This window comes from Pan troglodytes, chromosome 9 (assembly GCF_028858775.2).
Source record: "Pan troglodytes isolate AG18354 chromosome 9, NHGRI_mPanTro3-v2.0_pri, whole genome shotgun sequence".
Lineage (NCBI taxonomy): Eukaryota > Metazoa > Chordata > Mammalia > Primates > Hominidae > Pan > Pan troglodytes.
This window is the reverse complement of record NC_072407.2, coordinates 112,606,910-112,634,822: the sequence shown is the minus strand read 5'-3', so window position 1 is coordinate 112,634,822 and position 27,913 is coordinate 112,606,910. Positions and strand designations below refer to the sequence as shown.

The 27,913-nt window shown below is 35.6% G+C and overlaps 1 protein-coding gene across 5 annotated transcripts in view; it reads left to right on the top strand.

The window, feature by feature from the left end:
* ARHGAP20 (Rho GTPase activating protein 20) overlaps positions 1-27,913 on the top strand; it is a 134,909-nt gene that overhangs the window by 60,637 nt on the left and 46,359 nt on the right. For all 5 annotated transcript variants that reach the window (XM_063784498.1, XM_063784496.1, XM_009424136.5 and 2 more), the window contains exons 3-4: positions 21,232-21,396; positions 27,375-27,524. In XM_063784498.1, coding sequence (XP_063640568.1) covers positions 21,232-21,396; positions 27,375-27,524 — 315 coding nt within the window. The remainder of the gene's footprint in view (positions 1-21,231; positions 21,397-27,374; positions 27,525-27,913) is intronic.

The following is a 27,913-nucleotide window of genomic DNA, read 5'->3' as shown; positions in this document are numbered from 1 at the left end:
CTTGCATCCCAGGGATGAAGCCGACATGATTGTGGTGGATAAGCTTTTTGATGTGCTGCTGGATTCAATTTGCCAGCATTTTATTGAAGATTTTTGCATCGATGTTCATCAGGGATATTGACCTGAAGTTTTCTTTTTTTGTTGTATCTCTGCCAGGTTTTGGTATCAGGATGATGCCAGTCTCATAAAATGAGTTAGCAAGGAGTCCCTCCTTCTCAGTTGTTTGGAATAGGTCGAGAAGAAATGGTAGCAGCTTCTCTTTGTACCTCTGGTAGAATTCAGCTATAAATCTGTCTAGTCCTGGGGTTTTTTTTTTTTTTTGGTTGGTAGGCTGTTTATTACTGCCTCAATTACAGAACTCATTATTGGTCTATTCAGGGATTCAACTTCTTCCTAGTTCAGTCTTGGGTGGGTGTATGTGTCCAGGAACTTACTCATTTCTTCTAGATTTTCTAGTTTATTTGCTTAGAGGTGTTTATCATATTCTTTGATAGCTGTTTATATTTCTGTGGGGTCAGTGGTGATATCCCATTTATCATTTTTTATTGCATCTATTCAATTCTTCTGTCTCTTCTTCCGTGTTAGTCTAGCTAGCAGTCTATTAATATTTCATTAAATTTAAAAAAAAAACAGCTCCTGGATTTGTTGTTGTTCTGAAGGGTTTTTCATGTCTCTACCTTCTTCAGTTCCATTCTGATCTTAGTTATTTCTTGTTTTTGCTAGCTTTGGGGTTTATTTGCTCTTGGTTCTCTAGTTCTTTTAGTTGTGATGTTAGGATATCTGTCTAGCTTTTTGATGTGGGCATTTAGTGCTATAAATTTCCCTTTTACCACTGCTTTAGCTGCATCCCAGAAATTCTGATACATTGTCTCTTTGTTCTCATTAGTTTCAAATAACTTCTTGATTCTGCCTCAATTTCATTATTTACCCAGGAGTCATTCAGGAGCAGGTTGTTCAATTTCCATGTAGTTGTGTGGTTTTGAGTGAGTTTCTTAATCTTGAGTTCTAATTTGATTGTGCTGTGGTCTGAGAGACTGTTATGATTTCAGTTCTTTTGCATTTGCTGAGGAGCATTTTACTTCCAATTATGTGATCAATTTTAGAATAAGTGCCATGTGGCCAAGCTTTGTAGTTTATAAGTAGCAAAATTGAAAGATTTGTCCTCGCATCGGGCTTAGAATTCCAGAACTACATTGGGCATCTTAGCACATGTGTACACAACCCAGGTCTTTGAGAGGGGTAAGTCTGAATTAGAGTCTGTTAGCATGGGCAAGAGAGACAGTTGGCTAAAGTTATTTCTAACAGCTTTTAACTTTTTCTCACTTTTTAGAATGCTTTGATCGCTTGAAAAAAATCCCTGCTGCTATGAACTAAATTGCATGAAGTACTCATCTTTCCTGAATTCTCCCTTCTTCCTTTTTTAATTTTTATTTAGAAGCACTAGTGGAAAATAATTCCAGTAATAGAGTGGTGTGGATGTAGAGGTGAGACTACAGACATAAAGGTAGAGAATGGGAGCAGATAAGCAGATAAGTCTGCCTCCACTCAAGAGAGTTAGTTACTTTCTTTATCCTGTATTCCATTGGGTTACTGGAACTGTGGTGATTACCAGCCAAAAGAAAGAAAAACCTCCCTTTCCCATCCCCACTCTACTCTAATTAAAAATTATTTGTAGCACCACAGATGCAGATCAAAGTGGCTTTAGGATTTCTCTACTTTTGTAGTTATAGAAGAAACTAAGGATGCTGTTTTGTTTAGCTATTAATTCTGCAACATTTGAATCCTCTGTACTAGGCACAGTTCTAGGAACAGGGGTTCAGAAATAAGATTTGCATCCTACCTCGATACATACTGTAATTAAAGTGCCCCCTAGGAGCTTACCATCCAGCTGGGGAAACATGGCATATAGATATAAAATAAGTAGAAAACATGAAAGATGTATAATTAAGTGCTAAGTAGCACATTGTAGGCTATTATTAGTTGACAAATAATTATAACACCCATTATGAGTCAGATACTGCTCATATACCAGGGACACAGAGATTTTTTTAAAGATTTCATGTAGTTTATGTGCTCAGAGAGGAGAAAGATCAAGAAATGTAGGTAATTTAAACATAAGCTATGGAGTTTTTATTGTCCTCAGTGACCTTTTAGCAAATTTTTTTTCATTATGACCTATTTCATTCAATGAGAGAACTGGAAAAATAGAGATCTAGTAAAACTAGATTTTAAAAAGTACTGTCAAAACTGCTGCTTCTGTCCAAAATTTTATGCCTAATCCAAAATCTACTTGTTTTGAGCTTCAGGAAACCGTTTTTCCAGGTCTGGCTTTGCAATAAGTAGCTTTGTGAACTTTTAGCATATCACACATCTTTTTATTCTACAGTTTTTTTCTTTTGTCTAAAATGTAACTCTCTGAAAGATTCAAATGAAATACTGATTCCTCTGTAAAGTTTTTTCTGATGTCTTCCTTCCTGCCCACCCCACTTCTTCCCAGCTCACCGACTCGTTGGAAGGACACATTCTGACTCCTAAACTCTTAATATTTGAACTCTATTAATATACTTCTTTTCTATGATACCAACTTTAAGCTTGTCTCATTTTTACATCTAAATACTTTGTTTTCAATACATATTGATGGCAGTCAACTTGTGCCTGATCGATTTAGAGGATTTCTGTTTTTTGTTTTGTTTCTTGTTTTGGGGATAGTGAAATGAAATGAAAGATGTTGGTTGGGTGTGGTGGCTTACATCTGTAATCCTGGCACTTTGGGAGCCTGAGACAGGAAGATCACTTAAGGCCAGGAGTTTGAGACCAGCCTGGGAAACATAGCAAGACCCCCTCCAAAAAAAAAAAAAAAGTTTAATAATTGGAAAACAAATAATAGTAAGTATAAAAATTGTTTCTCTTTACTGTTTAAAAGTCATCTAAAGCTTTTATTTTAAGACTTGTCTTTATTTTTGTTTGCAAATAGAAAGTATTTAAATTAAAATGTTAGATTTTAATGCTTCAAAACATACATGTCAAAATTAGATTCCCCAGCACAGGCTTGCATGAAACACTTGATGTTAAGGCAGCCCTATCTAAAACTTTAGTGTCTTCTTAATATGTTATTCCTTTTATTCTACCTAGAATAAATTTTAATACAGTAAAGTAAATAATCAAGTTACTTGGAAACCTCAGTTACCTGAATTTTGGGGTACTTTTATCAAAAAAGACATGAGAATATTTTATTTCAGGCTAACATAAGGGACTTACTGACTTAAAAACATTTCATGGGCTGGGTGCGGTGGCTCATGCCTATAATCCCAGCACTTTGGGAGGCCTAGGCAGGTGGATCTCTCGAGGTCAGGAGTTCCAGACCAACCTGGTCAATATGGTGAAACCTCGTCTCTACTAAAAATACAAAACAGCTGGGCATGGTGGTGCACACCTGTAATCCCAGCTACTCGGGAGGCTGAGGCAGGAGAATCACTTGAACTCAGGAGGTGGAGGTTGCAGTGGGCCAAGATTGAGCCACTGCACTTCAGCCTGGGCAACAGAGTGAGACTCTGTCTCAAAAAAAAAAAAAAAATTCATGTTATGGTGTGGAACTTATGAGTCTATTCTTCTGTCCCTAATCATAATTACTGGTGTCTCTAACAACTGTTTAATCCTCAGTTATCAAGGATTCAGATTCACACATATATATCCACATATATATATATATATATGTATACACACACACACATATACACATATGCATATAGACATATACACATATGTCTTTGAGGACTTTGTCTATATGCATATATATATTTACATATATATATATGTCACTGACCGAGTTTGGGTTTGGTAAAAAGGAAGATCGTGCGGTCCCAAAGGTTGAAACAAAAAATGTCCTAGGCTTTTTGGTAGTTATTCAATGCTTTAATACATAAGGTAGTTTTAAAACATTCTTTTTGAAAACTGAAATAGACTATCAAAGTGTTCTGACTTCCTTTCTTTATAACATATCAATGGATTCTTAACTTCAACACCAATTTACAGAAAACTGCTAGTGTTTTAAAAAGCATGCTTTGCATTCTCAGACAGGAGATCCTTTCCTGGCACTGTAGGGGAGAATTTTCTGTAACATATGAGAGAATGCCTATTCTAGTTAGGAATAGATTTTATGTTCTATTAACTTTATTTATCTGTTATAGTGAGAGAATACTGTTAAGAGCTTTGCAAATAGCTCTATCAAATTAAAGGCCAAAAACCATTCCTTCCTTGGATTTCAAAACTACTTTTGTGTGTTTCCATTTCTATTTTTTATCTTTTTAACAAATTTTTTCCAAAAATTGAGTAGGCTTTGAAACAAGTTAGTGCCTTTGCATAACGAAAGTTATGAAAATTTGTTGTTAACATAAAACCACATTGGAATCATTTCTTCATGGATGCCTACCAGAATTGTTCTTCTCTTGGTCACTGGAGACCTTCATAATGCTCAGTTCAATAATCAAATCCTCTTTCTAGACCTTTCTGAAGTGTTGGAAACCCTTGTCTGTCCTATCTTCCCTTGGTTTCTTAGTTCTGTTTACTGACAGTTCTTTCCCTCAGCTAGTTTCTCCTTTTACCAAATTCAAAAGGTTGGTGTCCCCAGGGCTCAGTACTTGAACCTGTTCTCCACCTACACTAACTCCTTACTTGACCTGATCTCTTTCATAGATTTTAAATCCCCATTTCGATATCTAAGAGGTGTTTCAAACCAAATTTCTTATCTCCATCCTTAACCCAGTTGCATGCATGTGCGCGCATGCACACACACACACACACACACAAAATCAATCTATAATTAAATCCTGTTAAGTACTACCTATGAAATATTTCCAGAACAGAACTGCTTCTTACTAAAACCCCCACAGCTACCATTCTTTTACAAAGCTCCATTCTCTCTCTCTCAAGTTACTGCATTGCAAAAAGCCTCCAGTAAATTTTTATTTAAGAAATTTTAGCCAACTTATTACTACGATTTTCTTTGAAAATTTTCTTGAGCAAGTATCTGTTATGTGCTTCCACTCTTGCCTTCTTCCAGTCTATTCACCATATAAATTATGTTTCTTCCCTGTTTAAACCATACCCTCTTCCTATCTCACTCAGAAGGCGAAATTTTTTGCATGGCCCTGGCTACTTCACTGGCTGCCATATCCCCAGCCAGTGTACTGGAGATAGTGCTTCATGTACTGTAGGCAATCATTAATATGTAAGTGACTGAATAAATTATTTGTAAATATGGAATATAATTTGGGATTTAAAAAATAAAAGTTCACCCTTTGTCAAATAGATAACCATCTTAATATAGAAAAACCATACACTGGATTAAAATATTCCTTTATATTCAACTTTTTATTTAGCATTCACTAAAAAATGGTTTTTTTATTTCTGAGAAGGTTTGAAATAAATTTTTCAAAACAGGAATGTGCTCAAAATTTATTTCAAAGCCTCTAATGAGTTTTTTCTTTAAGATACTTCAGTCAAATCATTGCTATGGTTTGCTTTAAGAAGATGTCTTAAAGCAATTATTCATTATGTGGTTCCTCCTTATCCTGAAATATATTATGTAGGTATTAATATTTGGCAGGATAGTAGTTAAAAGTTTCCTTTCAAAGCCAGGTGTTTTCTTTTAGTTATGAATCAATTAATTGAATCAGCTCATTTGTGTATCAACCTGAATATTGACATTTTGGCATAAGTGAGCAGAAGGTAGTAGATAAGTCACTGCCTAGAGTATACTGCCTTGAGGACTTTGTAATTTGTATGTATAATACAATATTTATAAATTTCCTAAATAGGAGTTATTAGGTGATTTTTTTCAACTTTTATTTCTAAATCAGGAGGTACATGTGCAGATTTGTTAAAAAGGTATATGGCATGATGCCAAGGTTTGGAGTATGAATGAATCCATCACCCAGGTAGTGAGCATAGTACCCAATAGGTAGTTTCTCAGCCCTTGGCCCCCTACCTCTCTCCCCCTTCTAATAGTCCCCAGTGTCCATTGTTACCATAACTATGTCCATGTGTACACAGTGTTTAGCTCCCACTTGTAAGTAAGAACGTGGAGTATTTGGTTTTCAGTTTCTGTGTTAGTTCACTTAGGATAATGGCCTCCGGCTGCATCCATATTGCTGCAAAGGACATAATTTCATTTTTTATGGCTGCATAGTATTCCATAGTGAATATGTACCACATTTTCTTTATCCAATCCACCATTGATGAGCACCTGGGCTGATTTTGTCTTTGCTATTGTGAGTAGTGCTGCAACGAACATACAGGTACATATGTGTCTTTTCAGTAGAATGATTTCTTTTCCTTTGGGTATATGCCCAGTGATGTGATTGCTGAGTTGAATGATAGTTCAACTCTTAGTTCTTGAGAAATCTCTAAACTGCTCTCCACAGTAGCTGAATTAGTTGACATTTCCACCAACAGTGTATAAGTGTTCCCTTTTCTCTGTAGCCTCACCAGTATCTGTTGCTTTTTGACTTTTTAACAAAAGCCATTCTGACTGGTGCTGTCAGATAGTATCTCACTGTGGTTTTGATTTGCATGTCTCTGACAAGTAGTGATGATGAGCATTTTAAAAAATATGTCTGTGGGCCACTTGTATGTCTTCTTTTGAGAAGTGTCTGGCTGGGCGCAGTGGTTTATGTCTATAATCCCAGCACTGTTGGGAGACTGAGGCGGGCAAATGACTTGATGCAGGAGTTGAAGATCAGCCTGGCCAACATGGTGAAACCCCGTCTCTACTAAAAATACAAAAATTAGCGGGGTGTGGTGGCTCATGCCTGTAATCCCAGCTACCCGGGAGGCTAAGCATGAGAATCACTTGAACCCAGGAGGCAGAGGTTGCAGTGAGCCATGATTGCACCACTGCACTCCAGTCTGGGTGATAGAGTGAGACTGTGTCTCAAAAAAATAAAAGAGAGAGAGAGAGAGAGAGAGAGAGAAGTGTCTGTTCATGTCCTTTGCTCACAAAATTTTTAATGGGGTTATTTGATTTTGTTTGTTGATTTGTTTGTTTCTTATAGATTCTGGATAGTAAACCTTTGTCAGATGCATAGTTTGTGAATATTTCCCTTCACCCTGTAGATTGTCTGTTTACTCCTTTGATTGTTTCTCTTGCCATGCAGAAGCTCTTTAGTTAATTAGGTCCCACTTGTCAGTTTTTGTTTTTGTTGTAATTACTTTTGAGGTCTTAAACATAAATTTCTTGTCAAGGCCAATATTGAGAATGGTATTTCCTAGGTTTTCTTCTAGGATTTTTATAGTCCTACATTTGAGTATTTCATCCATCCTGAGTTAATTTTTTTATAGGGAGATAGATACGGATCCAGTTTTATTCTTCTACATATGGATAGCCAGCTGTCCCAGCACCATTTATTGAATAGGGAGTCTTTCCCCTGTTTTTTTATTGCCTGTGTCAAAGATCAGATGGTTGTAGGTATGCAGCTTTATTTCTGAGCTCTCTATTCTGTTCCATTGGTCTCTGTGTCTGTTTTAGTACCAGTACCATGCTGTTTTGGTTATTGCGATCTTGTAGTATGGTTTGAAGTCAGGTAATGTGATGCCTCCAGCTTTGTTCTTATTGTTTAGGATTGCTTTGACTATTTCGTGTCTTTTTTTGTTTCGTTTGAATTTTGGAATAGTTTCTTTCTAATTTTGTGAAAAATGACATTGGCAGTTTGATAGGAATTGCATTGAATCTGCAGATTGCTTTGGGCAGCGTGGCCATTTTAATGATATTAACTCTTCCAATTCATGAGCATGGAATGTTTTTCCATTTATTTACGTCATCTTAGATGTCTTTCAAAAGTGTAGTTCTCCTTGTAGAGATCTCTCACCTCCTTGGTTAACTGTATTCTTAGGTGTTGTGTTCTGTTTGTGGCTGTTGTAAATGAATGGCATTCTTGACTTATCTCTCAGCTTGGTCATTATTGTTGTATAGAAATGCTATAATGATAAAGGGTTCAATTCACTATGAAAACTTAACTATTTTAAGTCTACACACACCCAAAATTAGAGCACCCAGATTCATAAAACAAGTTATTTTAGACCTATGAAAAGACTTAGACAGCCATACAATAATAATGGGAGACTTCAGGGCCCCACTGACAGTGTTAGATCATCGAGGCACAAAACTAACAAATTCCGAATTTAAACTTGACACTTGACCCATTAGACCTAATAGACACCCACAGAATACTCTACCCAACAACCACAGAAGATTCTTCTCATCTGCACATGGAACATTATCTAAGATTGACTACATATTCACCATAAAGCAAATCTCAATCAACTAAAAAAAAAATCATAGAAAGCATACTCTTAGACCACAATGCAATAAAAATAGAAATCAGTATCAAGAAGATTTCTCAAAACCACATAATTACATTGAAATTAAACAAGTTGCTCCTGAAGGACTTTTGGTTAAACAACGAAATTAAGGCAGAAATCAAAAAAAGTATTTGAAATTAATGAAAACAGAGGCACAGCATACCAGAGTCTTTGGGATGCAGCTGAAGCAGTGTTAAGAGGAAAGATTATCGTACTAAACACCCACATCAAGAAGGAAGAGCTCAAATTAACAATCTAACGTCACATCTAGAGGAACTAGAAAAACAAGAACAAAGCAATCCCAAAGCTAACAGAAGAAAATAAATAAAGTCAGAGCAGAAATGGATGAAATCGAGACATAAAAATCTATACAAAAGACCAGTGAAACCAGAAGTTGATTTTTTGAAAGAATAAACAAGATTGAGAGACTGCTAGGTATAATAACAAAGAAAAAGAAGATCTAAATAAGTACAGTCAGAAATGACAAAGGTGATGTTACAACCAATCTCACAGAAATACAAAAGATCCTGAGACTATTATGAACAGCTCTATCCACACAAATTAAAAAATCTAGAAGAGATGGACAAATTCCTGGAAATGCACAGCCTCTCAAGATTGAACCAGGAAGAAACTGAAACCCTGAGCAGACCAATGAGTTCTGAAATTGAAGCAGTAATAAAAAACCTACCAACCAAAAAAAGCCCTGGACCAGATGGATTCACAGCCGAATTCTACCAGACATACAAAGAAGAGTTTGTACCAGTTCTACTGAAACTATTCTAAAAAGTCGAGGAGGAGGGACTCCCTAAGTCATTCTACAAAGCCAGCATTATCTTGATATCAAAATTTGGCAAAGCAACAATGAATAAAGAAAACTACAGGCCAATATCCCTGAGGAACATAGACACAAAAATCCTCAACAAAATACTACCAAACCAAATCCAACAGCAAATCAAAAAGTTAATTCACCACAACCAAGTAGACTTTATTCCTGGGATGCAAGGTTGGTTCAGCATACACAAATCAATAAACATGATTCACCACATAAACAATTAAAAACAGAAACCATGTGACTATCTCAATAAACACAGGAAAAGCTTTCAACAAAACCCAACATCCCTTCCTGACAAGAATCCTCAACAAGCTCGGTATCAAAGGAATATATCTCAAATAATAAGAGCTGTCTATGACAAACCCACAGCCAACATCATACTGAATGCACAAAAGCTGGATCCATTCTCTTTGAGAACCGGAACAAGACAAGAATGCCCACTCTCACCACTTTTATTCCACATAGTACTGGATGTGCTAGCCAGAGCAATCAGGCAAGAGAAAGAAATAAAAGGCATCCAAATATAAAAAGACATCAAACTATCTCTCTTCACCGACGATATGATTCTCTACCTAGAAAACCCTAAAGCCTCGCCAAAAGGCTGTTAGAACTGGTCAATTTCAGTAAAGTTTCAGGATGCAAAATCAGTTAGTTTTTTAACTTTAGAAGATCCAGAAATTATATATAGAATTATTTTTAATCAGGTTTAATTCTTTCGTTCCTTTAAGTGTACCATTATGTAATTATTATCTCAAGAAAACTCAAACCGTTGGAGTTCCCAGTAAGCATATTGATGACCTTGTTCATTGTTGAATCCGTAAACAAACTAACAGAACCACATACAGTGTAATCATTACACATATAAATTTCTTTGAGTAGCTTGAATTCAAAATGAGTAGCCAAACGAATTTTACTTAGTGGATAATGAAGAGAGGTAGTAGTTTTAAGTCAGCAGGCCACACACAAAGATGGCTAAATTGGTTTGGAGGTTTCTCCCTTAGTTGGGATCTGTTTCTACTGATTCTTCTCACTCTTTCATAATGAAGGTTTTGTATTGTTTTTGTTTCATTTTGTTTTGCTTTTTGTTTTGAGATAGGGTCTTGCTCCATTGCCCAGGTTGAAGTGTGGTGGCATGGTAATAGCTCACTACAGCCTCTGAGGGTTGGGGGGAAGAAAACATAATGAAGCAGAACTATTCTTAAAGGGATGCCATTTTCACGAGGCTCCTTGAAGTTCAAATACTCTCATTTTTCCTGATTAGTTGTCTTGCATCACTATATATAATTCATATATTGTTTCCTTTTAAAGTCTTTAGAGACAATGCTCATAAAATCTTGTTCCTTTCCTTCTTGATAATGTTTTATCAAGTGCCTTGTACTAAGTGAATTCCTAATAGATGTTGTTAAACAACTTCTGTGTCAAGGTTATGAGGAAATTATGTAGTTACTCTCTTCTTTGGAAATAATAACTTTGTGTATGGATCGCACTCTATTAGTGTGACTCTGTGTATTAGTGTCCTTCTCTGACCTTCACTCTCTCCTTCCATCTTTCTATTCTGTCTTTACTTACTTAACGTTTATGTTTTCCTTGGTCTTTAAATATTAGTATCATTGTTGATGTATTGATCTCATTGTATGGCATATGCTCCCATCAGCATCTTGATAATTTAAAAGTGCTCCTTTATATATTTCTTGCTTTTAAGCCCTTGCTCACTCTGTTTATCTAACGATTTGTCCACCTATCTTACCAAGCCCTTATCCTGTCTTCATTCATTTTGATGCTGGTATTACTATTATCACTAGGCTGTGTTCTCATAATACAAGTCATAATTCAGACTATGAGCTACATGATTTATTATTTATTTTTTTCATTATACTTTAAGTTCTAGGGTACATGTGCACAACGTGCAGGTTTGTTACATATGTATACATGTGCCATGTTGGTGCGCTGCACCCATTAACTCGTCATATACATTAGGTATATCTCCTAATGCTATCCCTCCCCCTCCCCCTGATTTATTATGTAATCATTGAAGTTACAGTACATATTACATACAATCACATTGTTATAATCACTATATGTTATTTTCTTTGGTAATTTCAATGTGATTTTATCAAGATGATAGAATGTAATAGTACTTTCTCATGTTTTATCTCATTAAGACAGATAATTGCCATAGATTAGATTCCCATATAATATACTTTTAATTCTAGATGTTCAATATAGTCATAAATAAATAATAGGATTGCATTGCTGAATAAGATAGAGTTTTGATGTTGAGAGTGGTTTTTGTAGCTTCATTTCAGTAGTCTTTTTGTTCCAAATGATATCTGGACTGATTTATTCCCTAACACTCTGCAGAGTTACACAGGCAATATAGAAAGTTCTAACCTACATGTCAGAACCAGGTAGGGTAAAACAGATGCTAGAACTTGATAAGCTAATGATCTGGGCTTACCCTTTAGACAGTGTCTATGCTATGATCGTTGGTACTATGCATCCGGAAGATTAATTTGAGAGAGGTGAGTAGTATAGATTGGAGAAAAGAGAGAGGCAAAAATTAGAGAATCCAGTTAGGAGTTCATTATAAACTATAGGTTATGAGGATCCAGAGTTAAAAAATTTTATTTTTAATTAGAATATTCTCAAAACATAAGAAATGACTTTATGTGGGAAGCAAAAGGGGAGAAGTCTAAAGTAGCACTAGGATCCTTATGCATTGCTGGTGGGAATGTAAACTGGTGTAACCATGGTGGGAAACAGTTTGGCAGTTCCTCAATAAGTTAAACATAGAATTACCATATGATCTAGCAATTCCACTCCTGGGTATGTACTCAAAAGAATTGGAAACAGATATTCAAAAACAGTATGTACATGAATTCTTAGCACTATTCACAATAGCTAAAAGGTGGAAACAACCCAAATGTCCATCAGTTAATGAATGGATAAACAAATGTGCTATAGCCGTTCACCAGAATATTATTCAGCAGCAAAAGGGAATGAAGTGCTAATACATGCTACAACATGAACAGATCTTGAATACCTTATGCTAATGGGAAGAAACCATACATGAAAGGATAGATATTACATGATGTGAAATACCCAAAATAGGCAACTCCATAGAGACAGAAAGATGGTAGTAGTTGCCAGGGACTAGGGGGAATGGGGAATGACTGCTTATAGAAAAGCTTATAGACTGCTTATAGAAAAACCTATACGGTTTTTCTTTAGGGGTAATATTCAGGAACTAAGTAGTGATAATGGTTTTACAACACTGTCAATGTACTAAATGCCACTGAATTATGCATTTTTAAATGGTAACAATGGGATATTTTACATGTGTTTTTTGTACTAGTTCTTTGTTTTTGTTTTAAAAAAAAAAGCACACTAGCTCAAGAACCATAGACTTAATGCTTTCAGAGAACTCGGAGGTTCAGTAGACAGAGTAAAGAAGTAACAGAGAGGGACAAGAACCATAGACTTAATGCTTTCAGAGAACTCGGAGGTTCAGTAGACAGAGTAAAGAAGTAACAGAGAGGGAATGTGGCTAACTGGACATTCAAAATCAAATGTTTTTTAAAACTCCTGTGGGGGGGTATCGAATAAAATATGAGTGTGGGCTGCGGTTTCCAACCTCTACTAGAAACTGAGCCAAGCAGCTAAACTAGTTCCACAAGAGTAGAGAAAAAAATCAAACTTATTTACTCCGTATGTTAATATAGCACAGTGTCTAGACAGTACATATAGATGCTCAGTTATTTGTTGGATGAAAAATTAAAAATAAGGAAATAAAACCTGGACAGTAAGGTTATATTCTTTTTCTTTTTTTATTATTATTATGCCCTAAGTTTTAGGGTACATGTGCACAACGTGCAGGTTAGTTACATATGTATACATGTGCCATGTTGGTGTGCTGCACCCATTAACTTGTCATTTAACATTAGGTATATCTCCTAATGCTATCCCTCCCCACTCCCCCCACCCTGCAACAGTCCCCGGTGTGTGATGTTCCCCGTCCTGTGTCCATGTGTTCTCATTGTTCAATTCCCACCTATGAGTGAGAACATGCGGTGTTTGGTTTTTTGTCCTTGCGATAGTTTGATGAGAATGATGGTTTCCAGCTTCCTCCATGTCCCTACAAAGGACATGAACTCATCATTTTTTATGGCTGCATAGTATTCCATGGTGTATATGTGCCACATTTTCTTTTTCTTGGTCAATTTCATCTCCAGCTCACCCCACCCCACCCCCAGTAAATCAATGTATTAATTTTAACAATCTCTATCATTTATGTTTTCTGTTGTCTTTCCTATCCCTTTCTCACTGCCAACTTGGGTGTGCAACATCTCTTACCTAAGACTACTGCCGTAACTTCCTAATGGTCTCACTCACTCTAAGTTGCCTTCCTGTGTATTCTTCAATGTACAGGTTGAGTATCCCTGTTACAAAATGCTAGGGACCAGAAGTATTTTGAATTTCATTTTTTAATTTTTGAATTTCAGTTTTTTTAATTTTTGAATATTTGCTTGTAGATAATGAGATATCTTGGTGATGGGACTGAAGCATAAATACACAATTTATTTATATTTCATATACACTTTATATACATAGCCTGAATGCAATTTTTATAATTTTGTTCATGAAACAAAATTTGTATACTTGAGGCCAAGTATGGAATTTGTACTTATGGTGTCATAGTGGTGCTCAAAAATTTTAGGATTCTGGAGCATTTTGTATTTTGGATTTTCAGATTAGGTATGCTCAACCTGTATTACAAAATGCAATGTCCTGCTCAAAATTCTGTAGTGCTTCCAAATAAAATCTAAGCCCCTTACATGATAGGAGAAACACCAATGACTGTACCCCTTTCTCATCTGCTGCTAATCTTTCTCAAGCCTTTATAACTCCTGCCTTTCTGAATTTTCCAGTTACTGAAGCACAAGGTGCATATTTGACACGCTGTTCCTTCTTAAAGTGCCCTTCAGCCTTCATTGGTCTCTCTGTTCATCCTTTAGACTTTGGTTCCTCCAAGGAATTTTCCTAGCCAATGCAGTCTCAGATAGGGTCTCCTCTTTTTGCTTTTTTGTGCTCCTGCACTCTGCATTTCTTTTATTGTACTTACATCACTTGTTTATCATCATGTTACTTGTCTGACTTGCCTATCAGATTGATAACTCCTGGAGGCCAAGGACCCAATCTAGCTCCTATGCCTGGCACATGGCAGGTACCCAGCAAAGACAGCCCTTATCACTATTACAAATAATTTATTATATGGTAATTGTATGCACAATAAATGTTGAATGAGAATATTTACGATATATAAAGCAGAACATAGGTGCTAGATGTCATATAAGAGATGCCAAGCAAGGATCCAGTTGATAAAAAGTTTTCATGGAAGAACTGATATTTGGAATGGGCTTTGAGAAATGGGTACATTTTTGGAAGGTAAATTTTATGTAGTTATTCAACAGTTACCGGTCAGTGACCATGTGCTAATTATTTTACCAGGCTTTAAGGTTATCCAGATCCTATCTAGTACTTGTTATCGTAATCTCTAATTGATTACTAATAAACATAGACAATTCCAAGTATTCTGAATTTTATTTTCTTTGTAATTTATGATTAAGCAACACTGTCTCTAAAACTGTACCTGAAAGTGGACTCATTTTTAGAATGAACTTTGGTTATAAATACTGATATATTACTGTGGCCAGGTTTTGTGAAAGCTGTTTTCTAGTTTTTACGTTTCTAAAACTTGTTTTTGCTTTTCAGAAATGGTTTCACAAACCCATTTGAAAATGGAATGTTAATACATAAAAAGCAAGCAACAGGTGAATTCCTAGACTCTGCTTGGATTTGTTAGATTATTTTAGAGTTCTGTTAATTATAACTTGTAAGTCCTAATCAGGCTATATTAAAAGGCTAAATAGAAGGTTATAGTCTTACCCTTTCCCCATTTCCATACTCTAAAAGAGTAAAATAAACACATCTACACTTCACTCAGAATAAAAATAAACACTTCAGAGTCATAAAATTGAGAAACACATTTTTAAATGGGAGACTTTAATATTGTATTAAAAAACACAAAAGTTGTGTTTTTGTTTCCTTCCATGAAAATTTTTTCCATTTAAATTATGTGAGTGCTGAGATGTTTACTTTTATTTTAGTGTACGGCATGAATTTTTTACTAAAGTCTTCAGGCATCTCTCGCCACACTTACATATAGGTTTTTAAAATGACAGCCTGATAGATGCACACAGAAAAAGAAAATCATTTAATTTTATTGTGAATTCTCCCTGACACCAGCACCAGTCCACTTATTTGAAAGTAATATCACAAGGAGGAAAATGAGTTATTGTGTATGAAAATCCTTTGGAATTGCTTTAAAATGTAAACTATTTTTAAAAATAGCCTAATTAATCTTTGGCCTAGGCCAACCCCAAGCAAAATAATAATAATAATTTTCCAGTTACTTCAGATTAGCCTTTATTTATAAACATTTAAATGTTTTGGAAGTATTGTTTAAACCAGAGATCCTCAAACCATGACCCAGACAGGTTGCCTATTTTTGTAAAGTTTTCTTAGAACACAGCCACACCTGTTCATTTATGTATATGATTGATTTTGCAATACAAGGGCAGAGTTGAATAGTTTTGACAGAAATGGTATGGCCCACAAAACTTAAACTATCATCAGACCCTTTGAGTAATAGTTTTAAGGTCCCTAGATTAAGCCATACTGCAATCTGATGGCTTCTTCTTATAATCAAGAAGCAATTATTTGTTGGATACCTAAACCAAAATGCAAAAGATGATTTTTCCTCTTGCAAAGTTTTCCTGTTATGTAATTAAAAAATTAAAGCTCAGCAAAATATTATTTTAGCCATTCTTTCCCCCATTCATTGCTTAGTAGCCTTGTCCTTGCTCAGTTTCAACAAGTGAAAGCTTTATTTTTGTTTTCTATACATTTGAAAATCACTACATACTAAAAGATTCTATTATACCTTCTTCAACTCCCCCAGAAGAACTTGAGAAAGGATTTTTTTTTCTGTGATGATGTATGTAGGCCTTTTCTTTGTTCTCTGCTTAATTCCAACTATAATATCAAGCATAGAAACTCCTTTTCCCTTTTCTTTCACAGGGCTTTGATTTATTTACTTGCCTTATCATTCACCTATATGTATTTAAGTTATACATAGTATGTGGTTAATTAGCAATTAGTGAGCATAATAGACTTCGCTTCTTGAAAGGGGTAGCTATAGCTGAGAAATCACAGGAAATGATGGAATAACTCTCAAAAGTTCAACTTAGCTGAAGTAGAACTATAAACTACTTATACTTACTTGGAATACACTATTGTAGAATTTTACAATGTTAGAGCTAGAATGCGTTGTAGACTTATGAAGAGAGTTGATCTAATGTGCGTTAGAATCAAACTTCAATGTGCGTTAGAATCACCTGACTGGCTTGTTAAACTGCAGGATGCTGAGCCAACCCTCCAGAGTTTCTGATTCAATAAACCTGAGGAAGGCCTGAGAATTTGCATTTTTAAAACATGTTCCCAGTTGATGATGATGATGCTGATCAGGAGTCCACACAATGAGAATGTAATAGAGAAAGGGATGGCTGACCACTGGGGATTAATTCAGAGCTATTAGGATAGGGTATGGTCCTCATACTTTTAGTATACCCAGGGGAGATCAGACACTGTGACCCATGCTATTCAAACCCAAGAAACATAGATAAGCCATAATTCTGATTTTTTATAGCTGCCAGGTGGACCTGATAATTGAGGTGACAAGTCATGGCCTCTTACACCTTATGCGTTGATGGAGACCCTGAGAAATACTTGTTCTTTGAGCTCCTCATTTAATTAGACTAATTTTAAAAAAAACTGTTCTCATTGTCATTATTATGACTTTTGCATGGCTTTTAATTTAGTTCAGCTCTGGATTGTTTCCCTGAAGTGACTCTCAAATATGCTTAACTACACATTTATAAACTATATGTTAGGATTGGAGTGTTCTCACAGACATAGCCAATCATATCCATTATCCATTTCCCTCTCATCAGTAATCTTAATTCCACCTTTTGGATACATGTTTAGTTAGTCCCATATATAAATTATAAATGATATTTAAAGATCTTCTAGTCCTAGTCCAACTAACTTACTTTACATATAGGAAACTAAGCCAACCAGATAACTTGCCATATCACATTACTTAGCAAAAAGGCTTGGATTAGCACTCCACCCAAGTCATTAAATCCTAAACCACTGAACTCAATCACCATGGCTGGAGGAGGAAGCTGAGTCAATGCAGTGTTTGTCCATTTGAAAGACTACATAGAATTTTTTAAAGTACATGAAACCATACTTGTAAATCACCTTAGTAGCAGTATATTTTGGCTACCCTAAATAGCTTCAAATCTGTAAAATGAGGGATAGTAATACCTACCTTCAGGGCTGATTGTTTCTCACTTACCTGTCCTTCCTCACCAGCTGTACCCACTTTAGAATCCTTAAAGTCACCTTCTAGTGTTCAGCTGCTAAAAAAACAACAAGAGTTTTGCCTTTAGTTCCTCACTTCTCATCCTTTTACTCCTCAAATTCCAGACATTTGAGTTCTGCCTACGCCATTCTCCTGGAACTGTTTTCTCAAAGGTCTTAATGACCAACTGATGACTTTTTACCCCAAGACACCTTTTGAGACCTCAGCTTGTTATCCCTTCTGTCAGTTTCAGCACTCCTGACCACCACTACTTTTTCTTTTTCTGCTACTTCATTCACCAGTCTCCATCTTTGTTCATAGGTTCTCTTCCCTTCATCTCTTCAACTTACATCTTTTCTCAGGGATATGTTTCTGCCTTTTTTCTTATTTTGTGCTCCTTCCCTTGGCAGTTCTAGCCATTACAAAGAGTTATTTATGCACCTGTCTTTGAATGACATCTCTGCTTCTGACATCTCTTCCAAGTGCTGCATGCCTACCTGATCTTGCCATACCACCTAGCCCACTGATAATTTCAGACTCAGTACATTTGAAACTGAGGTCATCTCTTCTTCCCCAGCCACAATAGGCTTTCCCTCCTTTTTTCTTCATCTTTGTTAATCTCTAAAATGTGCAGATGCTCCTCGACTTACAACGGGTTATGTCAGAATAAATCTATCATATGTTGAGAATATTATGAGTAGAAAATGCATTTAATACACCTAAGCTAGCACAGGAAAAGAGTAAAATTCAAAATCTGAAGTACAGTTTCTACTGAATGCCTATCAGTTTCACACCATCATAAAGTGAAAAAATGGTGAGTCAAAAAACATATAGAAATGCAAAAGACCTAGATTATCTAAAACAGTCTCAAGAAAGAAAAAGTTGATGGACTTAACACTACGTAACTTTGTGATTTACTATAAACATAGAACAGTAAGACAGTGTGGTTATAGCATAAGAATCAATAAATCAGTGCAACAGAATAGAGAGCCTGGAAATAGACCTATGCTTTATAGTCGTGAATTTAGGAAGGTACCAAAGCAATCCATTGAGGAAGGGAATTTAAAGATCTTATAGTCCTAGTCCAACTAACTTACTTTACATATAAGTAAGCACAAAGTCTTTGGTGTAAATGGTGCTAGGATAATGAAGTATTCATATAGAAAAAAAATGAACCTGGCCCTCTACCTTATTAAGCAAAATTAATTTGGGATGGATCATAGACTTAAATGTAAAAACTGAAAATCATACATATTTTAATAGAATGCATTGGAGAATATCTTGATGAGTAGGGGATAGGTGGAAGTTTCCTAGAAAGGTCACAGAAAGTAAACACCATATGAAAAAATTTGATAAACTTCGTGAAAATTTAAAACTTTTTGTCAGAAACATGGTTAAGAAAGTTTACAGGCAAGCAACAGACTAGGAGAAAATATTTTCCAAAACACATAACCTGCCAAAGGACTGGAATCTAGGATAGATGAAAAAGTTCCTACAACTCAATATGCGTATAATAACACATAACCCAAATTGTTTTAAATGAGCAAAAGATTTGAAGACAGTTCACCAATGAAGATAATGCAAATGGCCAGTAAGAACGTGAAAGAAATTAGCAGAGAAATGCAAATTAAAATCCTAATTAAAGGCTGGGCATGGTGACTCAACCTGTAATCCTCGCACTTTGGGAGGCCAAGGCAGGCAGATCATCTGAGGTCATGAGTTCGAGACCAGCATGGCCAACATGGCAAAACCCCATCTCTACTAAAAATACAAAAATTAGTTGGGCGTGGTGGTGCATGCCTGTAATCCCAGCTACTCAGGAGGCTGAGGCAGGAGAATTGCTTGAACCCAGGAGGCAGAGGTTTCAGTGACCCGAGATCGTGCCACTGCACTTCAGCCTGGGTGACAGAGCAAGACTCCTTCTCAAAATAAGAAAAAAATCCTAATTAAAGGCTACTGTACATCCACTAAACTGGCCAAAATTCAAAAGATTGATAACACCAAATGTTAGCAAGGTCATGGAGCAACTGGAACTCTTTTACATTGTTGCTGGGAATGTAAAATGGTACCATCGTTATGGAAAACTAACTGGTAGTTTTTCTAAAATTAAACATATACCTACTCTGTGACCTAACAATTCCACTCTGAGGTATTTACCCAAGAGAAATGAAAACATAGATACAAAAAGACTAGTACCAATGTTTAATAGCCATTTTATTCATGATAGCTAAAAACTGGAAACAGCCCAAGTATACAACAATAGAAGAATAAACTCTGGCATATTTATACATTGAATACCTAAGTAAGATAAAGGAATGAATTACTGATAAATGTAATAACATGAATGAATTCCAAAAACATGATGAGGAAGTAATATCTTACACAAAAGAACAGATACTGTGGTTCAATTTGTATAAAATTCTAGAACAGGCAGTCTTTCTTGGGAAAAAGAAAAATCAGAATAGTGGTTACCTCTGGGGTGATCAAGTCAGGATTGACTGGTATAAGGAGTTTGAGGTATTTGGGATCTGATCAAAGATTTAACATACTGTACAGGATTGCATGAGAGAGTAAATCCCTCACAGTATGAGACTGTCCAGAGGCTTATGGCAAGGGGCCACCATCCAGAAGGGAAGGAGGGCAGGGGAGAAAAGAATCAGAGCAGATATTTCTGGAGAGTAGATGTCCATTCCTCAGTAGTGAGGAATGGCTAGGTCAGAGAGCTCTAAAGGGCATGAGCAACTTGGGGGTCTCATAACCACAGACACTTTCTTTTCAGTGGCCAGCAGGTGCTGGGTGTAGTTTGATGGAGTATGCAAAGCAGGAAGGCTGTTACTGGCTAAAAATCTGATTGGGCTATTTTTAAAATACTTCGATATATAAAAATTTAAGTTTGATACTAGTGAGGTTTTGAACTGACAGGTCTCAGCCTGCAGTGAAGAAATAAACAACTCAGGAGCCAATCCATAGAGACTATATTTGGTTAATTTATATAATAGCTGAGAAGGGGCAAGAGGGAATTATTTGGAGTGATGATCACTTTCTAAATCTTGTTAGAGGCTTAGATTACACAGATAAGTACATTTGTCAAAAGTCAGTGGATATACACCTAAGATTTGTACATTTTGTTGTATGTAAATTTTATATCAAAAGAAAAATTCAAAATAAATAATTGAACTCTAGTTAATGATATGTATGCTGAAGCATTCAGGGGGATATGTACTGCCTGTATGTAGTTTACCCTGAAATGCCAAAAATAAAATGAATTATTCAGTGGATGGTTGGATAGGTATTTGATAAAGCAAGTATAGTAAAATACTAATGGTAGAATCTATATTGAGATACATATACATGTGTTTATTATAAAACTATTTCAACTTTTCTTTGTTTCAAAATTTTCATAATGAAATATTAAAGACTACTGTGTGGTGAATAGACTCATGACCAGTTAGGATGCTATACCATTGTATTAAAAAAAATTACAGAGTTTTGTAGTTCTTGGCCAACTATAAGATGATCGTTTGACTGATCTGTGGCATTTGATCTGTTACAGGGACAGTCCTTCTGCTAGTGTTGACACATGCACATTTCTGTCATCATTTGTGTGCTCCAGTAGGACTCTGCTGATTGATGGCCGGGCAGAACTCAAAAGAGGCCTCCAGAGGCAGGAGCGGCATCTTTTCCTATTCAATGATCTGTTTGTTGTGGCCAAAATCAAGTATGTATATTATATACTCCTGATTATCATTATAAAATTGCACTTTTACTAACAAAGATACCCTTTCTACTCAATGCTTACTGTAAGAGTGTCTTGCCTTTGTTACTATAGGTAATATCTAAAGTGATTTTATGCCCTTTATTGCAAAAAAAAATCGATTGTTCATTTTTTCAACAAGTGTTTATTTAGGTCCTGTTCTGTGCCATGTCCTGAATAAATGTAGGAAATTCAGTGAAGAATGTGATGGGTACGGTCCCTGCTCTTTGGGAGCTTATATTCTAATGTGGGAGCTTACAGTCTTATGCATGGGGTGAGGGAGAATGACAAATTGTGATTAGTACTATGAAGAAAATAGGGTGCTGGGTGAAGTAAAAGATGGCCTATATGTTAGGTAGGTGTAGTCAGGGGAAAAATTCAGTGAAGGATGAAAAGCAATCAGCCATTCAGATATTGGGAGGATGAGCATTCCAGGGAGAGGGAACAGCAGGTGCAAAGGTAGTTGGGGAAAGCTTAGCCCTTGGAGGAGTTAAAAGAAGGCCTGTGTAACTGAAGCATAACAAGCCAAGGAGAGTAAGATGAATTAAGATTAGAGAAGTAGACAAGGGTTAGGTTATAAGGACCTGTGTAGGCTATATTGATTATCTATTGCCATTTAACAAATTACCCAAAAACATTACAGTTTAAAATTATAAATATCTCATGCAGTTTCTCTGAGTCAGGAGTCTGAGAGTGTTTCACTGGATGCTTCTGGCTTACAAGCCTTCACGAGGGCCCTCAAGCTTGTTGGCTTGGGTTAAAGTTATCTCAAAGCTCACCTGGAGCTGGAGAAACTACTTCCAAGCTCACTCAAGTGGATGCTGTTAGCCTTAGTTACTCAGTGGCTTGTGGCCAGAGGCTTGAGTTCCTCTCCACGTGGATGAGTAAAAGGCTCCAACTAAATACTCATTTATAAGAAACGGTGTAGAATGCTTAGTGAACTGTTTTTATACATTTTTTAAATTAAAGACAAGCATAAAGATAAGAACTTTCAGAATGAAGGAATGCCTACAGATATAGTTTTGGAGTGGATATGGTATTATAGGAATAAAGAGAACGAAAAAGTTTCTCCAGCCACATCTTTGCACTAGGTCCACTTGAAGCTCTAAGTTGGGAAACTATTAATAGAGGAACAAGTCATTATTTTCAAAAAACAGTTATTCCCTTAATTAAAAATTACTGGATGAGTTCTTTATGCTAGATATTATAATAGGAGAATCACAAAGATTTCGTTTAATTATCCTAACAATCCCCTAAGATAAGAGTTGTTTCAGATATTGAACACTGAGGCTCAGGAAGGTTTGTTATATACTAAGAAATGGCAGGGCTGGGGTTTGAATCTAGGCCTTACTTCCAACGGCTGCCTCTTTCTATATTTTTTAGCACACAGTACTCATTAGGTGTATACCTCAGCCTGGAGGTAGATAAATAGACAACAAAAATTTTTTATAATAACCAATTTTCTAAACTTTAAGATCTTAAAGACTATTTACTTGTAGCATGCATTCAGCTCTTAGGGAAGAATGTATTTTCCTTCACCTTTTTTGGATATTTTTCCCCTTAGCAGTTACAATGATAACTAGAATAGAGGACCTTTGTTTTTTTACCTGAGGTTATTTACTGTTCTGTATACTGTTAGCATGTAAGTTGTTTTTATGGAACCTATGTTTTGCTAAAAATATTTTATATAAAGACAGTTTCTTTTCCACTAGAATATTGCTGTTTTTAGATATATTGGCAAAATGTGTACCCATTGTCTGCTTCTGTAGCTGACTTTTTATTTTGATTGTCCCTTTCTCACATAAGGTTATACCACTTTTTCCCATACACTGCTTTTGAGATAACTTTAATGTCCACTTTAATGTTTTCGTGAAGTGAAAAAAATTCTATCAATTGATTTAAATGCTGTTATTTAAGAGGTTCCAATTATGAAAGATTATTTTAAGTACTTCTTATACCCATTGGGAATATTTAAAAGTGTGAATGATCTAAGTTATTTTTTGACATAAATCCAAAACCCCTGAGATAGAACATAGATATTTGAGATTATTATTATTATTACTATTAAATCCTGCCACTTTGCAAAAATTTTGACCACCATTTTTTAGGAAATTGATTACATGATCATTCTCATAGCAAACAGTTAGTTATATTCACAGATCCTTCTTAATATGAAAGAACTTAATTTTTATGAAATAACAACCAAAAGCAAATAGTCCCTGTAATTCCAAACCTATGTCTTCTGAGTCACTTCTTACCCTTGGATGAAGGATTGAGTGTTACCCTGGATCAATTAATTTGTTGAAATAATCTGAAATTAGCACTTAAGTCTCTTACTGAGCCATAGGAGACAAGGAGGGGACCTTAGGTTCCATATTACATCAGCTCATCTTCAGGCTTCTTTTAGATACTGCTTTCAGTCCTTAGGCTGGGCCTAGAGAAATAAACTTGAGTGGGATAAATAATCAATCAACTGCTACATATTTGTTTAGTGAATTTTAGTAAGTACAACAGTAAAGCGGGTGTTAAATACTTCCTTCTATTGACTAAATTATTATATTTGATCTGTTTTGTACTGGATGCCGACAGTGTTTGCTGAAAATTGTTTTGAGTTTATGGTAATTCTTTTCCATACTAAATTAGTAAAGTATTAAAGCCAGATGGGTACTTGGGAACCACTTTTGATATGCATTTGGAAGATAAATAAGTTACTTTTCCAATAAAATCATGAGTTTTCTTTTTTAAAAAACAGGATCTGTTTTACAAACATTATTTAGAAAGAAGTTAATATTCTCTCTGATAATAGCCATTGAGCACCCATATGGAATTTACAGAAAGGAGAAATGACTGTATTTACCTCACACCCTCGTAAGCCATCACTATTATCATATTTTATGAGAATAAGCAAATAGTAAATAGTAATGAGTTCTGTTTAGGTGAAGAAGATGAAATAAATTTATTAATAGAATTACCATCAGATATTTGTGGAATATATAATGAACTCTACCCCAAAACATATTTAATAAGACATCCCTATCTTAGAATGGGGAGAAATCTCCCTGGAATCCTGTGTATTTCATCAATTCACTGGAATTTTTTCCAGTATGAAGATAGGAGGATAGGAAATCAAAGTACATCTGTCAGCTTAATAAATTTGTAATAAGGGACTACGTTGTCAAAATAAAGAATTTGGCCAGGCGCAGTGGCTCACACCTGTAATCCCAGCACTTTGGGAGGCTGAGGCAGACAGATCACCTGAGGTCAGGAGTTCGAGACCAGCCTGGCCAACATGGCAAAACCCCATCTCTACTAAAAATACAAAAAAATTAGCCGGGCGTGGTGGCAGGCACCTATAATCCCAGCTACTCAGGAGGCTGAGGCATGAGAATCACTTGAACCTGAGAGGTGGTGGTTGCAGTGAGCCAAGATCACGCCAATGCACTCCAGCCTGGGTGACAAGAGCGAAACTCTGTCTCAAAAAAAAAAAAATTATTTTTAGGGGGTTTTGTTCAGTCTGTTTATATTGGATTCCCACTTTTTAATTCCTGTTGTCATAATACTATTGGAGATAGTCGTCATGCTATTGGAGCCGGTTCACATTAAATTAGCATTTTTTAATTTCTATAGTCTAATACTATTGGAAATTGAAAGTGAAAAAATCTGAAGAAGCATTCTATGACCCCAAGAATGCCCATTTTAATATAAAGCTTTATTGGAATACTTCTTTTTAAATATTTTCAAACTAGTCCATCTAGCTTTGTGTTCATAAGTGTTCATGAGATTTCTTCCTCAGCCTCCATAATAGCCACATCAGAAAGCCTTGTAGCTCTGGAGAGATTAAAAAAAAAAAAAGCCAAAGATTGAAAAGCTGAAGAGAACTTCATGGAAAATATAACTTCACCCGGGTTTCAGGTGCTTTGTAGGAATAGTGATATCCAGGACTTTTTATAGATGCCTAGTGGTTAAGAGCATAAATAAGCTCAGGAGTCAACATTGTCCAAGTTTAAATTCTAGCTCTGCTACTTAAGCTGTGTGACTTTTAGCAGGTTAACCTCTCTACGACTCCATTTCCTTACCTATAAAATTCCTGAGGATCAAACTAAATAATGTGTGTAAAGTATTTACAACAATGGTATATGGTAAGTTCTCAATAAATATTGGCCATTATTTTTATTATAGGAGAATGGAAGTCATTGTTTATACTTTTAGACAGTTGCTTGTTTTGGAAATCGGGGTGGATAATGTAGCACCTTATTGATCTAGGGAAAGGATCTTTGGGATGACTTTTTTCCAGGTCAACGGATGTGGATGTTCCCACATGATATCTGCAGCATCTACTGAGATAGATACTTGCATCAGAAAATACAAAATATGTGAAAACAAATATGGGAGGATACCTATTTTTTCCAAAGATGTGTAGTTTTAACAGTTGGCATCAATAAATAAGATTTGGTCTGTAATTGGGTCTGTTTTATTTTAAAAATCTAAAGATTCATAACAATAGGGTGGAAAATATTGAAATATAGAAAGAAGCCATTATGCCACAAGGCACTTTCTATTACACTTAAATTCTGTGGGAATCATAAATGAGGCTTTGAATCTAGATTCTCCTTCAGTTCCTGCAAAATCCTTTTTCATCTTATGAATTCCACTGAAAAATTTTAGCTTTAAATATTCCATGAATCAGAGGAATTTTTAGGGATACTTCCATATAAGGTACCTTTGATTTCATTTTAACTTTTAGTATTTACACAAATGGGTCTGAATGCCAAGAAGTACCCATGTTTTCCTGAGCATTCTCTTTATCCTTCTCGGTGCCTTCTGTTTAAGTCTCAGGTCCCTGCTAGCGTTAAACCTGACAATTAGGTCAAGAGATATGGTGGTTTCCATATCAGGAGTCTACAGGGATTAGGTAGAAATTGTCTAAAAGCAATTTCACTTGAATTAAAATAGACCACCTTCAAGGTCCTCAGAGATGAATGTTAATTTTGTCAACCCTACTTTTTTTTTTAAGTTTGGTTTAGGTTCTTTTTGGGGGACTGCAGATTTTTACTTTTAACCAGAATATAAGGGGAAATGGTTGAACAAAATCTAAGAAATGAAATTTAAAATAACCTATGCTTCTAAAGGCTAGAAAATCTTGTAACCGCTTCATTGAAAATATATTATAAATTCTTCTAATTAACTACAGGGTTTTTTTAGTGCATCTCTCTTAAAATGAAAATTTTATAAACATTTTAATAAATCCTGTGTATTTTCTGTTTTCAGCCACTCAAATTGTTTTAGAAATTGGCAAGTTATAAATAATAAATGAAGTAATATTTTGTAACAGCAGTACATTTGAAGTTAGGTTTTTGATCCAAATGCAATGCTCGACATATAGAAAAATAAGGTGGCCAGTTTATGGCTATTTCTTGCCATAAATGCAGGCATGAGGACTAATTGTTTCACCAATGTTTCAAAGATCTTCTTGGGCTAAGGTAGCCAACCCTTTTTTAGTTTACTCTTCTAGGCACTGAAGATAAAAACAGTGAATAAGACACTTTGCCCATGATTAGTGAAAATGGTCCTTTTATCACAAGTACAGAAACTCCCATAAATTATTTTTCTTCTAAAAAAAAAAAAAACAGGATACATATGCAGAATGTGCAGGTTTGTTGCATAGGGATACGTGTGCCATGGTGATTTGCTGTACCTATTGACCCGTCCTCTAAGTTCCCTCCCCTTATCCCCCACCCCTCATTAGGCCCTGGTATGTGTTATTCCCCTCTCTGTGTCCATGTGTTCTCAATGTTCAGCTCTCACTCTTATGAGTGAGAACATGCAGTATTTGGTTTTCTGTACCTGTGTTAGTTTGCTGAGGATGATGCCTTCCAGAGAAGCTCCCATAAAATTTAAGAAACAAAATAACAAAAGGTTCTGTTTGGTTTTTATCTTTCTAGATATAACAATAACTTTAAGATAAAAAATAAAATTAAATTAACTGATATGTGGACAGCAAGCTGTGTGGATGAAGTGGGAGAAGGCAACACCAATGCCATGAAATCCTTTGTTTTGGGCTGGCCCACAGTGAACTTTGTGGCCACTTTCAGGTAAGAACCACAGCTTGTCCTCTATTTACCTGGGTTAGCTACTATGATAATTTCTAGGATTGAAATTTTAAAAATTAATCAAATGTTGTTCCTCTAATTTTTAAGAGGGAAATATTTTATTCTGATTCCATATTAAATCAATAACTCATCTGTTGACACATACACCCAACCAAAATACTTGTATGCCATGTATTTCTCCCAATGGGCTTTTGATTAAAATATGTGAAAATTAATGGTAAATATTGGGAACTCTTGGGATTATGTACCTTGGTTTGACAAGTTATTTTTGTGAAAACAACAGCAACAACAGGAACTTCCAGGAATATGGAAGGGGAATAGAGTAGTCCCATCTTTAGGACCCCCTCTTCAACATCCCCTTCCTTAATATG